This window comes from Melozone crissalis, unplaced genomic scaffold, assembly GCF_028551555.1.
Source record: "Melozone crissalis strain CALT ecotype California unplaced genomic scaffold, PUWL_Pcris_2 ptg000027l_1, whole genome shotgun sequence".
Taxonomy (NCBI): Eukaryota; Metazoa; Chordata; class Aves; order Passeriformes; family Passerellidae; genus Melozone; species Melozone crissalis.
Genome location: NW_026535805.1, coordinates 12209129 through 12224205, shown reverse-complemented (window position 1 = coordinate 12224205; position 15077 = coordinate 12209129). Strand labels below are relative to the sequence as shown.

At 36.9% G+C, this 15077-nt stretch overlaps 1 protein-coding gene across 1 annotated transcript in view; it reads right to left on the bottom strand.

The window, feature by feature from the left end:
* The window catches only part of KIF6 (kinesin family member 6), a 151044-nt gene extending 138385 nt beyond the window's left edge, over positions 1-12659 (bottom strand). The window contains exons 1-3 of the mRNA XM_054280030.1: positions 12583-12659; positions 11624-11730; positions 9516-9590 (exon numbers count right to left, since the gene is read on the bottom strand). Of these exons, the coding sequence (XP_054136005.1) occupies positions 9516-9590; positions 11624-11730; positions 12583-12648 (248 nt within the window). The 5' untranslated portion in view covers positions 12649-12659. The remainder of the gene's footprint in view (positions 1-9515; positions 9591-11623; positions 11731-12582) is intronic.
* Positions 12660-15077: the final 2418 nt, after the last annotated feature.

Below are 15077 nucleotides of genomic sequence, written 5' to 3'. Positions count from 1 at the left end.
AGGCAGGACTGACAAAACTCCTTTGGCTCAGAAGTGAGTTGTAGTCCATGATCTTGCCTCCTGAAAAGTAGAGGGGAAGATGCAGTGAAAGTGAAAAGCCTCTCCTACATCAGCTTGTGGAGAGAAAACAAAACTTATGAACTACACAAAAGTTAATTTTGTGCATACATATATATTTATGAAAGAACATTTCAAAACTGAAGAGATATAACTACCATTCTAAGTATAATAGTGTGACTATTAGTCAATGTCAATTTTGAATGTCTGCATGTGATAACATGGATTAAGTCATAAAAATCCAGGTTTGATGTGTCTTATTGACACTTATTTTAAGTAACTTCATTTGGAATCAATGGCCATACAGGATGTTTTAGCAATGAGCCTTGTGGACAACTTATCACCATAGAAAATACTTGTTGGAGACATACTTTGCTCTTTTCAACTTTTAAGTATTCCAAGGCAAAAAAAACCCCAGCCAAAACTCCATCAATATAATTATAGCTCATTTTCCCAACGAATTTAACACTGAAAGTTTAACTAGATGTAGATGGCCCAATACCAAATCAATAAATCAATAATTCTCTACTAAATACTCAGGAAACTTAAGATTTGTACATGGTATTTTCAACCCAAGATGCACAATTCCTTTAGGAAAATAAAAAGCTCAAAAACTTTCATAAACTGTTAGCCACTCATAAAATGCTGTTTATGAAAATAACATCAAACTATACAGCATAATTACCCTGGGCAAAGCGATGGGTCCCTCAGATGCTAGAAGTCAGTATAGTGAGCAGATAATATGCATATTGTCTCTTTCATCCTAAAATGTAACTACAGCAGGTACCAAAAAAGTTGGCAACACCCTTTATGATGAGATAAGAGAAGAGCATGTTCTCTAAACAGCATCTACCAAAGGGATCCTCAAAGATGCTCAATTGCAAATTAAAGCTGTCCCCAACAGTAGTGGCAATTATTTGTCGCTGGGAAAGGTTGTTAGAGAATCAGCAGCTTTTTTCTGCCTTTTCAATAAAACCTACTTTGCAAGATGGCAGTTCCCACAGGAAAAGTTTGCATCTTTGCTCTTCAGAGTCTCTGAACAAAAGTCAGAATTTTTTGTTAAACTCAGTATTTGAAACTACACAAGTTCACATGGATAGTGATGGTAGTCATGTGAGGACTTAAAACACACATAAATAAAAATAATACTCTAAAAGTGTATTTTCAGTCATGCATCCTTGGTGTTATCAGAATACCTAGATTTTTTCTCTCTGAAGGATGAATTTTGGCATGGGTAAGAAGACATTTTGTTGAATAAGTAGTCTCTTTACTGCTTCAAACAAAACATATTAAAGACCCATAATCCAAGGAGAAGCTTTGCAGAAAAGATCTTTCATGCACTTATACAACATTGTATAGCACCCTGTTCAGAAATTGATGGACAACTTCCAGACAGATTAGCTAAAACACTGCTGGAGAAATCTGTCTATAGCATCTTTTACCAAAGTTACGATTGCCAGAGTTACTGGAGAGTCTTGTTTTTTTATCAATACCAAGCCAGACCTAAAAGCACCTACTACAGAGAAAAAACCCTTCAAAATACAATGCTCAAAATCTTCCCTAAATTTGTAAGTTTGTTTCATTCTATTATAGAATTGAAAGGGATCATTTTCATTATTCACTAAAACATGCAGGCATATTTTTGTAACACTTTGTGATAGACTTACTCTCTATGAGAGAAGAATAATATATATTAAAAAGTCAGTTTCTAACAAGTCATTGATTTGGCTTTGCTTGTACTGCTTATAACCACATATTCTATGTTTCTATCTGGAAAACATGGACAAACTTAAATGTGTCAAGGAAAACTTAATTTGCCACATGCATCAGCAGCAAGTCTGATTTGTTAAAGTTAATACCTGTGGACAATAAGATGCATTGAATGGGGACAAATCTCATTGACCTGAATTTCTCCATATAAGGAAATCTCAAAGAAACACGGCCAAGACTTCAAATTCTGTTAAACTAAGATTTCCACAAAAAACAGGACATTTCAGGGAAAACATGGACATGCAACAGCTCTGAAAAAGGTTGTATTTCAATCTCATTTAATATATTGAGCTGTCTTTGTGGCTTATTAATGTGTGGAAGACCTGTTTCATGACTGTCAAGAAAGGCTCCAAAAAGTCAGTTGCAAATTCAAAGAGGGCAGAACTAAACAAACAGACTATCAATGCTTTAGATTTAACTCATGATACCAGAATATCAGAATCTCCAGATTTTGTAGCATAAATTATAATTATGTGAGCACTTGGTAAATATACATTTTGAAATTGAATATTTATTTTTGTATTTCAGTGAAAATACATGTGGTCAAGTCATATGAAGTTTCACATGTTAAAAAACTGAAAGTAAGAAAAAAAAATATTTGTTTCATATGTTGGAAATGTACATCCATATAACCACATCTACATAAGCTTTCTGCATCTTGAGGTGCGTGGGATGATAAATGTTAGTCTTGTCTTTTTGATCACTGTAAGAAAAGGTGACTTAAAACAAAATATTGATGAAGAAACATCATGATTGTTTGATAAGCATTATGAACTCTAGGAGTATTTACGTAATAAGAAAGTCTCCTTAGCAAAGTTAATATCATTGAACAACACAAAACAGTGCAAAAAGATTTGGCATGGTGGAAAACAGAATAAGAGAGTGCATGGGAAAAAAGCAAATAACAGCATAAATTGCAGGCAAGCAACTCCCAAAGTACGAATAATTCTTGTTTATTACATGCCTAAATCTTCTTTATTGTTGTATTCTGCATTATAATTTATCATCAAATTAAAGGTTCTCTTCAAGAGGATCCTAATTTAGAAAAGGATTAGATCTGTTCTTATAGTTTACCCAAAGAATTGAATGCTTATTTTCTGATCAAGCACTGAAAACTTAGTGTTGGTTTCTAGCAACACAACAGCTTGTGCTTTACCTTACAGAGCTGAACAGTAACAAGTTTAAACAAAAAGAAAGCATTGCATATATCCTCTATGTTGCCTAGGATTTAAATCACACCTTTTCCAAGCAAAAGATGGTTTGTGTACACAGCTCACTAAGGAGGTTGATTTGATACCACTGCTAAATAAACCTAATCATATATTATGGCAGCAACATGATGGGATAAAACTTGAAAATTTTTAATTTAGCTCCAGCTATGACACAGACTACCAAAAAAATCTCCCCAGCAACAGTGTTTGAGACAGGAATTACAATACTTTTAGTATTTTTTCTAACCAGAATACTAAGGGATACTTTCCTTCAACTGGGAAAGAATTCTCTATCTGGAAAGTACTGAGATCATGATCCACAGCTTATTCAATTCAATGACCACCTTTCCAATAGGTCACTGAGTTTTAGCAGAAAAATTTGATGCAGTCAATTTTTGCTGTTGTAAATTCTTGAACACACTACAGGATTTACACTTCTCTGCATGCATCAAAAGTACATCAAATACCTTAGAAACCCCCAACATACATTCTACAAATATTTTTTCCAATTAACATGGAATACTCTTAATTTTAGTACGTCTCTTGTTTTGAAAAAGAGACACAGAAAAACAGAAGGCTGAAACAAATGTTTCTTATATATTCCACTTTCATTTCCACTATTAATGAACACCAATTAATAACCCAAGTGTTGTTACATAAAAGCTTATGTAATGATGATTGCTCAAGAAAATCAGTTTTGGCTTCATAGAAAATTAATTATGACATGTGGTCTCTTCTGCCCTTTGGACCTTGAGAAACTATACATTATCAAGCACAGGACAATTTTTTACATGAAGGTAAAGGAGAGCAATATCTTGTGGTTTTTTTCCCCACCAAGTTTCTCACTCACTTATCAAGTAACTTGCATGTTCTAACTCATAATTAGTGGTGATTTCAAAACACGCACAGTGAGATAGGAACTTTTATTTGAAAATTCAGTTCAGACTCCTATGTAAATGAATGCTGTTACAGAGCTATCAGCAGGCACTTCCAGTCACTCCACTGCCTTGTCTCATTCCTGAAAGCTGTCTAATTCCTAAATATAGGGTGATACAGAAGTATAACTCATGGAAGCAATTCCATTTAAATTGATTGATATGTTATATTTACAACCACCTAACATTCCTCAAGTGAGAAATTCCTCAAGTGAGAGCTAGAAAATTTATGGGTAGTTACTACAGTCTAAAATATCATTCAGTACTTTGTCCTTGAGTATCTGAGACAATATAAATAGTGGTAAAAGCCCAGCGACAGTAGACAGAGGTTGAAAGCAGACTGAGGTTGTTCTATTGTGGTTGGGTTTTCTGACTACATTTTGTTTCAATTTCCAGTGAAGATCATTTGTTCTATTTAAAGCTTACGGACACAGAACTTTTCATTTGTTTCTGTGCTCATTGTTAATGAGACTTTAGGGAGGCTTTTGCCTAAGTATAACCAAGAACTCTGCTTCCCCTGCTGCTGAACCTTTTTTGCTGAATCAAACAGAACAGTTACCTTCAACATGAGTAAAAAAGAAGAAAAAAAAAGGAAAAGAAACTCTCCTCCTTGACTTCTGTCCCCACTTTTTGGGCTCCCCAGCAGATGAAAAATGCACTAAAGAACCTGGAATGAGCCTGTCAGAACCAACTGAATTCAGGCTGTAGCATGTCATGCACAAGAAGCCAAGTGAACTGTTTCCTATCAATCCAGCAAAGAGAAAGCCTTACACCTACCTAACTACCACCTTCCTCCCAGAGGTTTGCACTGATAGAACAACAAAGCAGAGGTCACAAGTGGCAAGAGAAGAAACTCCAAGTGGGTATAAGGAAAATATTCTTCACAGTGAGAGTAATTAAACCTTGGAACAGGTTCCCAGATGAATTGTGGAATTCCCATCTTTGGACATTTTACATCTCTATTGGACGAGGGCCTGAGAAACGTGACCTAGAAGCCAGACTTGGTTTCCTCAGAAGATTGGTCCAGATGACCTACAGCGTTCCCTTCTTACTTAATTATTCTAATAGGTTAAAAAACTCAAAGTGAAAGTTTTGTATATAGTTTATAAAATGAATAAATAAAACACTGAAACCCCCTTATTAAGTAAGACTAAATTCTGTACTTTAAGTAGGTAAGAAAAAATCCTTAACAAGAACAAGAAACAACTTTGATCTTAAAAACTTATTTATTTTCTTAGTTTATTTTGGCTTCATATTAACATTTTTATCTGAGTTCTGCCATCTTCATTTTAAATGAGTAGTAACATAAAAGCAAGTGGTCAAAACAAATATTCAATACAATAAAACATTCAACTAATGAAAAAAGCAGAAGACACCAGTATCTCTGATATTCGAATACTGTTGGCCCTCTCTTTATCTCAGTTCCTGCAGATCTGAACTTTTTTTTTAATCAGTGTCCCTCATTTTCCTTCCTTCTATCTCATGAAACCTCAATTCATCGATATTAAAAAATAAATTAACCAAATCCTGGCAAAACCAGCCCCCTCAACCCCTTCTCCCCCTTCCAAATTATATTGAAGATTAAAGGAAGGAAGAACTTAATTTCAAGGATCTGGAAAACAAGTTTTCAGGAGAATTTGTCTTCACAGAGACTCAGCTTTCAGGTATCTTCTAACACTCGGAGGTAAGATTAAGTTCCTTTTAATTAAAAATAAACAAAGTATCTCAGTATGACTTCTTTTTTCTTTATGTCTTTGCCAGATTTGTGGAACAAATCAAAATTGTTAATGCTTCATCTTTAAAAAACAAAACTGATTTGAATGCAACTGTTTTTGAGAAATTAGTGCAGGCAAGTTTCCTTAAAAATTTCAGAAGTTTTCCTACAGGGGAAAAAAAAGTAATATATTTTCTTGTTTTGACCAAGATCTCTAAATATATTTAGAATTTCACCGTAAACACTATAACAGATAAGTGACACAAAGATATTCTGAATAAAAACTGTCAAACTGTAATCTAAATTAGGCAACCTTCTTGAACAACTCTAAATTGCACAATTTATGTCAAAACAAACAAGCAAGTAACAGTCATTTGAGAAGAAATGTCAATGACACTTCTCACTTTTTACTGCCTCATAATTGCCCTCACTTTGAGAAAGAACAGCAAGCATTGTTAATTTCTCAATTTAGGGGAAAGTTTAGGCTATATTTCTTTCAAGATGACATCTGAATCAATGTGTCCTTTTGCTCTATATAGATTCTACAGGTCTTTGTGAGGCAGATAAGGCAGATCCTTACTTTCAACATTGTGTGACAAACATATCCAGGTATAAAATGAATAACTGTTAATAAAAATGTTTTTACTACATTTTCTGTAAGACTACACAGCAGAAAGCAGCCCCACAAAACCAGCTGAGAGTCAACTGAAGTAGTTTATATATTACAGACGCTAATTCTTAGGATAAATATAACCCATAAGAAATCTGAACCTGCAGAAGTGGGAGCATCATCCCCAAGGCCATCAGATTTTTCAAAAGATCACAGGTGATTGACATTAGGTTTATAAACAGCTAAGTTAATTCTTATTTGCATGAGAACTGAAAATATTTTCAAATGCTATTCTTTAAAAAAACAAGAAATCTAATACCGAAACATTGAGTTTTCAGTTCATTTTAGAACTGAAAAATCAACAAATTCAAAACAGTTAACATTTTCTACTTAATTTCTGGTTGCATACATAAACATAATACTAATATTTGAAATTTTGAGAGTAGCCTTGTTTAGTTGTGAGGCTAAAGCAATGCTTAGCCATTAGCAAACTTTTCAAGTAGGGTGTTATTTATTTTCTCTGGTTTTGATACAGTAACAGAATTAGTAGTGCTTCTTAAACTCTGCACAAAAACATTATCAAGAATATATATTTAAAATTAGAAGGAAAAGAAACAATGTAAGAGATGACTCAAGGACAGAAAAAAAACTAATAAAGTTCAAGCAAGTCATATGTTTATAATGGTTTGCAGAGGCTGGCACTTTTGACTGAAGAAGCAAATTGAACTAACTAATGTCTGGTGCCTCTGAAACCACAGGCAAGATGACAATGTAACTGGACTTAGAGAAAGAGAAGTAGTGGACCAACATCAAAGAAAACCTACTTAAAAAGAAAAAAAAAAAAAGAAAAGAAAAAGAGAAAAGAAAGTTGCATCCAATTTCCATCCATCCAAGAACAAAATAGAAACATTTTAGAATCCTGAGCATTGTCTTTCTGGTTTTAGTTTAAACAATGTCCAAGATTTTTTTTCCCTAAGCATTCAAGTTTCTAACTGAATTTTCTCAGCGCTGCAAGAATGCATGACAAAGAACCTCAAAATGTTACTGAACTATTTCATTGATATTTTCCTGCTACTTTCTTTTCACTGGCAATACACACATAAATTTGTTCCCTTAGTAAAGTCAGTCTAACACAGAAACGTGTACTTGCAACAGCTTTTTCACACAAGAGAATATTGACTGTGAAAGAAACAAATAATGAAGGACATTTTACTGTGAAAAACTGTGGTCTCCAAGAGAAACAGAGCAATTCTTATTCTTTCCATGATGAAAAAGAAAATGGTATCATTAACCACAGAGTGAGACAAATTTCAGGCCCAGTTCAGGACTCCATTAGCCAAGGAACTTCATGACTGAATTTATTTTGAAATTTACATTTTTGTCTACAAAGAGGTAAAAAATTAAGGGAGTGGACAAAAAACATGAACATCTTCAGTTACTGTCTACTGTATTATAAAAGCATGAGTAATCTTATCAGTAACACAGGCATAGTTTAGAACACAACCTTAACCTCATTATAATGCCCAGAGGCAATTTTGATTTCATTAAGAATGGCTGTATAAGTCAATTTCAGCATTAAAGACAAGGACTTAGAGATATTTAGAGATAGTTGTCTGCCAAAACACCATTGATTTTAATAGCACTAAAGTACTTTCAGGTACTTAAAAACATCTAAACTCTGAAACTAAAACCTACATAATGGAGAAAATTAATATATAAAACAAGTCTTTAATCACCTAACACTGAAATAAAGGAGAAGAACACCCCTTCCTGATTATTAGGGCACTTATACAACACTGCATAGGTGAACTCATTAACTGGAAAACATTTCCATATTCAAGCAAAACACTCCAAAGAGAAGAAAGTAGCCAGTTTCTTAATAGTTAGTTATCCTCAACATATCAAAATTAAGTCCATAGTACATAACAATGGGACTTTGAATGCTTCTCTTTCCAAACACACTCAAATTTGATAAAGATTTTTTTCTGCAGTAGACATTAAACCCAGAAATACTTAAAATTTAGTGTATGAGTTAATGTGAAGCTATAATGTCAGATAAGCAAAGAAATATCTTTTGAATGAGAAAATAACAAGTATTATTTTTAGTCTAGTTAGCATATTCTAATGAAATTTCAAATTCACTGGCTTTTCATTTTCACTGTCAATTAGTTTCCTGCTTTGTGGGACTTCAGAGACAAAAACAGGAGGATTGCGGAGAAAGACAATAAAATTATAAAGAGATGGATATACTTTTCTTCCTTGTAACAACTTGAGAAAGGCTGAGTGTCCAGCTGAAGTTTGTTTTCCTACAGTGCTAAACACAGGACTGTGCAATAAATTGAGGAATAGCTTGCAGGATTGTGGCTTAAACCAACAGATGGGTCAGACAATGAATGAGAAAGAAGTTAGCACTTGAAGTAATAGTTCTCAGCTCACTACTAGTCTGGATTTTAAGCAGCAAGTTTGATAAACAAGCAAACACTATACAGAAATTCTGCTTCCTCCTGCATGGGATTTTGTCCCACACCAGTACAAACTTCAGGAACACAGACAGAAAACTGAGCAAAGAGAATGGCATAAAATCCATTTTCCATTGAAAAAATCCACCTGTTTCAGAATGGCATTCAATCCACTCAACAAATGCAGAGGTCTTCATCAGTCTTAAATATTTGCCTCTGCAAACTGTCAGGTATGAGCATTGTTTTCTTATGACAATGGAGGAGAAAAAATAAAACAAACCAGTGCCAAAAGCAGAGCTTTACATGTCAAAACTGAAGTAATGACAAGACTTAGGAATATCTCCACAAACATTAGTGAGAGTCCCTAGCTTAATGAAAATTATATGGGGGGAATAAAATTTTCATTAGGTTTACCTCTGCATTAAACTATATAGAAAATACTATTCCAAGGCAATGAAGTCAGCTTATATTACAGACAAAAAAAAAAAAAAAAGAAAATTGGGCATGGATTTCTATTGCTGTACAACAAAAGAGGCAACAGGAGCATTGCTATTTGAAGAGTCAAAAAAGGAACATTAGTATGCATAACATTCTCAGGGGATTGTATATCTCCTGCATTCAGAGATGTCAGTATTTAGTAAATTAGAACATCAATTCACTTTTACAATAACGAGACAAAGACTTGACAGCTCTCCTTCAAGTAACACAACAAAAGCAGAAATAGCTTTTCCCTGGTTACGTGCAGGATCAACAACATACCATTCTGCTACTGGTTTGGCAATGCTGTCAAAAATCACATCTTGTTTTGCCTCTTGATCAAAAATTTTCTGAAATCTGAAAATATTAAGCAAATAATAATTGCTTAGAATGTTAAAACAGTACTTGATTCATACATTTTTGTTTGTGTTTGTAATAGTCAATGTTTACATCATTAGGCTTACATAACTTAGTACAATGTTTTCCCTGTAGTCTTAACCACAGCTTGCTGTTGTGCTATTGTACATAAATAGGCTGTACACAGAGCTGCTTTGACAAGATCTGTACAATAAAATCCTCTGATAAAATGATGTGGCTTAGAAAAAAATAAACCGTATTTTAAAACCATCAAGAGAATTAGTGTTTGTAACTGGCACCACACTGAATCCTGGATAAATAGATTACACTATAACCAAATACAGCATCCCACCAGTACAGCCAGGCTCACATTTTTCCAAGTAATTTCCTTCATTCTGCTGCACAATTACTATAGGTCACAATGAGATATTTAATTATGTTTTGTGACTTTCTATATAAAATATCTGCAGTTATTTTACAGAATCAGAATTCTTGAGATTGGAAGGGACCATTTGTTCCAATCCTCCTGCTGCCTCTGCATCATTTCTGTTCATGTGGATGGACTGTTCTTGAGCTTGGAGAAGGTGACCCTTGAAAATCGGCCAGTTTTCCTGGTCATCTCTCCAGGAATGTGTCTCCAAATTCTTACAAGCAGATCCACAAACAAGCCAAAGTCTGTATTTTTGAAGTCCAGGGTTGTAATCCTGCTTTTTGCCTAACTCTCTTCTCTCAGTATCCTGAATTTCATTATCTCACAGCCACTGCAGTCAAAGCTACCTCCAGGCTTAATATCCCTCAACAGCTTGTCCACGTTTGTAAACATCCTGATTGTCTTAACTGTATGTTAGGAAGTTGTCATCCACATGTTCCAGCAGCTCCCCATAGTGCTGGTGCCCTGCTGTGCTGCCCCCCTTATTTGGAACTCTATTCTTGCACAGAACTTCCCAGGGTGTGTAGGAAGGCCTTAGGGACACTGGGTGTGTAGAAAAGCACCGTGCTGACCCATGCAGTGGGTGCAGCATCACAGACAAATGCAACACACAAAACATGAAAGCATTTATTCTATCCTGCTACTTAGTCAAGAAACTCAAACAATTATTCTTGCATTGTTTTAAGGATACTAAGTCATAAGGTTTCTCAAAATGCATCTCAGAGTTTTTAATGAATTATGAAGTCAGACAAAAATATCTGCATTCATTAAGTCAGGCTTGGGCATCTACAGACTAAGGTAGATGCATATGAATCTATTTGGAGAGGGCAGCTCCTCTTTTCCAAGCAGGTTACCTTAGCTGATGTAAAACTACATCAGTCTGAGCTGCAGTTGTTTATGTGGACCTCTCTTTTTTAATAGCATAGAGAAACAAATTACTTGTTGTTTACTATAAAAACTGAAGCATAACTGAATTGGAAAAAGATAGTCTTGACCTCATCATAAGAGATGATATATCTAGCTTTATTCATCACCAAAATTTTAGTGTTGCCTCACTTTTCTGTTGAATTAATAAAAATGTTTGATATTGTTGTACTGATTTTAAGTTCCTAAAAAATATTTACACTCTCAAACCAAGAATTTATTTCTGTCAACAGTTTCTGGTTTTTGTTACTTTGCTTTGGCTATGTCTGAAACACAGTTTCCAAACAGAATGTTCTACATCAAGACTTTAGCTAGTCTAGGACAACTCATTAGATCACAAGATAGCATACAGTCCTGATTCAGTCTTCATACATAAGTTCAAAACTAAGTGCAAAAATAGAAGAATTGGTAAATGTATCTTTGAGAAGAGATTTAGAAATACATAATGACTTGCAATGGACAGACAATAGTATGACAATTTTATCCAATGCTATCAGACCTGTTGTGGTGAAGAGCCTGTCCTGACGTATTCCTCTAGTTACAAGAGTTATATAAAAAATAAACCCATCTATACCATAATTTAATTTTAGACTTTTCCTGAGTCTATAGACCTGTATCACTACACATAACACTGTCAGTCACTAAAGGCAGAAGGTACAAAGATAAGGCTTCAACTCACTTGAACTTGTAGCTTTCTCGCTTATTATTGATGAACCCATCTGCTAAGTCTCGTGGCACAGTAATCTCCAGACTGGGCAGAGGTTCCTCATTATCAACGGAATAACTCTGATAAAGGATGGATACAAATTCACAGAATAACGTCATCAACAGAACAGCGTTACCCTTAGATACAACACTCACCTAAGCTTAGCATCTGTAATTGTCTGGAGACAAACTTGTTACAAATTGCACTGAATACGTGAGCAGATCTCCCTTAACTACTACACAACAAACCCAGCACATAACAGCATTACCCTGTCACCATGTAAACACTACAATCACACTTGAAACAAAAGGGCAGCCTCTTTGACATAATTTGTTTACTAAACCACTTTGATATCTGTAATGTTATAAAAAAACAAAGTACGCCCCCCAGTGCAAACCTCTCCAAAAAATCTGAAAGACTACATTAGGAAAGGCTACGGCAAGACAAAGGCTGCGACGAGAAGAGCTGGTTTAAAACAAGAAGGCAATTAAGAGACCTAAATGCACGGTTCCTGAGGAACACTTTCATTATCTTTATTATCCTTTGGGTGTACACTGGGAGCAACGCGTTGCCCTCCCTTGCTCAGAGCACGGCTGAGCTGCACAAACCCAGTGACGCGGGTCAAGCGCTTTCCTGCGGAGCCCTTCTGTAATAGCGGCTGAGAAAGTTCCTCAGCCACTCCCCCAACAGTAACAGCCTAAACTCCTCTACTTCGTGATTTTATGAACTTCCTACGGCTTCGGACAGCAGGAGCTTCTCGCCGCACACCCACCCGCGTACCAGCATCTCCGCCCCCGCCAGCCGCCCGAGCCTCTCGAAGGGGATGGGCTCCGCTTCTCTGCCCGCACCTGAGCGAGGAACGAGGGTCCCCGGCCAGCCCTTGGCTCTCCCCGGCATCCCCAGCGCACCCCCGGGCACAGTTCCCAGCCTACCCCCGCCTGCTGCCGCCTGCCCAGCGGCTTCACCCGCGCGTACACCTGGATCGTCTCCTTCACCATCGCCGCCGCCACCGCCGGGCCCCGGCAACGGTAACCGGGCAGGGCCCGCGGCCACGCGCCGCCCCCACACGGCCCCGGGCAGCGCGGAGCGGCCCTCACAGAGAACCAGGCCCGCCGCTCCCGGCCCTCACACGGCTCCAGGGAGCGCGGAGCGGCCGGGCTCCGCCTGGCCCAGGTGACCGCCTGCCCGTCTCGTCGTGCCGGCTCCCCGCGGCCCAGAGGTACGGAGGGCATGCGGAGCGCTCCGGATCCCCCGCCTGATCTCTTGTGCTGCACCTGTTTGTCCGCTGGGATCTCCCGGCTCAGTCCCGCACCTGTGTCAAGGCTCAAGAGAAGGTCTTCCGTCTTTATGCAGTTGAAGCATCTTGGGGAGAAATACCAAGATTACAGGGACTAAGGACGTCAACTCCTTAATTCTAATATAAAATTGGTCGTGAAAAAAACCCAAAAAAACCAAAACCTAGTGGAAAAAGATGTTGTCTTGCTACAAGGGCCAAACTTAGAGAGCAGTAAAAGCAGAACCCCATTATTCTGTGCTCACTGAAGAGCCACACAAACAACATGATTGTATTTTGGCCTTAGTTTTGGCGGGATATAGTAGCATGGATCAGATTACAGTAATTGCAAGCACACTAATTTAAATTAAGTGGAAAATCAGGGACTTAATTATGGAGGAGGATAGAAATTTAACTCAGATATGGTAAAAGTATGATAAGCTTGTATTCCAAATAGGAAAAACAGTAGGGAAAAGGCTCTGTTCTCTCAGCTAAGCAAATAACTGGCTCAGAAACTGTACGAGGCATAAGTAGTGAGCCTTCAGGGAATAAAATAGAAAGAGGCTGATCACCATCTAAAGTCAAGTGCAAAAAGTCAAAAGGGTAAAAATGAAAACAAATGGAAAATATTACTTTATGATTAAATAAAGAGTGAAGGAAAACCAGGACATTGCAATGGGGTAATGGAATAAGTAATTATCTTCTTGGCATTGCTACAAAATTATAAAAAAAAGGTTGCCTCTTGTCAGTAGGGATGGGGATGTCAAAGGTGACATTAGAAGCAGAAGTGACTACAGGTAGGGAAACAATTGCAGCTAAGAAGGAGGCAGAACCTAGTGTTTGATGAATTTCAACTAAGAGATCAGAATTTGGAAGGGAAGCATAAATAATTTCAGTTCCAGATCTCTGAAAGAATTGTGATGTTTAATTGAAGTTTTGGGAACTGAAATGTTGGTTTGCTTGTTTGGAATTGAAATTATGCAGGACAGTACACTTTTTCCTATTTCTAGATTGAAAACTGCACATTTACTAGTCAACTGTGTTATTTAGCAGCTTAGCTGGAATATGAATTAGGCATCAGATATTGTGATATTGCAGTTAATTGTGAGGAAAGCCATTTTGTGTTTGCCCATGTTTAATAGCTGGAGTATGGAGCTGGGTGAATGACACTATTGCTTCTGGGGCCAAGCCTGCTCTGCAAATGGTTTAGGTGCCTTTCTTCAACCTGAAGCCTGAGCTGTAAACCCTGACCCAGTGGCACAGTGAAGACACACTGTTGTACCATAGGATAGTCTGAATGCGCCATGGCACAGAAAAGCCAATGAGCCAGTTTAGACTCAAGCTGCTTCCAGAACAAAAGAATGGCCTTTAAAGAAAGACCTGAAGGTGACATCTAACTAAAAATGTACAGGTCTAGAGATGATATCTTATGCTGGAGGCATGAAAAGTTTTGGTTTGCTGTAAATTTACTGTGAGGTGATCTTACTGTATTCCCTGGGAAATCACCTTGTACTCGAGGAATTTTCAGCATTTGCATTTATGTTAAACTTCAAAGATGTGTCACTTTCTTCAGCTGCAGGATTTGAGAAGTGCACCCCACAACACAAGCAACCTATAGACTTGAAATAATTATATGACTGTATAACTTATGGGATCTGGAAATTCCATATTTTAAAAAGGTCAGCCGTTGCCTTCTGAAGTAATAGAGCATCAAAATGAATCATCTGCCTTTACCATTGTCATTTTCTTCCACTTAGCAAATAATACTGGTCACAATATATACTGGATGTGGCAATTCAAGGACTCGTTCTCCATTATGTCACCTAACAACTTACTATGCTTCCAAATAAACAGCCTTCTAAGTTTTATGATAGCCCAAACTTTAAAGTCCTCTCTTTTTTATCTCAAAGTTTTACTTTTCATAGACTTTACTTACTCTTGGCAACTATCATGCCATTTGGCTGAGATAACAATTAGAAGTTAGAACACAATCTTTCCACAGATCAACTGGGCAGGATGAAGGGCCAAAACTCTTGCCAAATCCTGAATTTGTTTCATCATCCAGCTCCTGAAAACATTAATGCCAAATATGTATCTTTTACATGACCAAAACCACTCCTTAGGTGACCAGAAATTAAAGTCTGAAATGCGGCC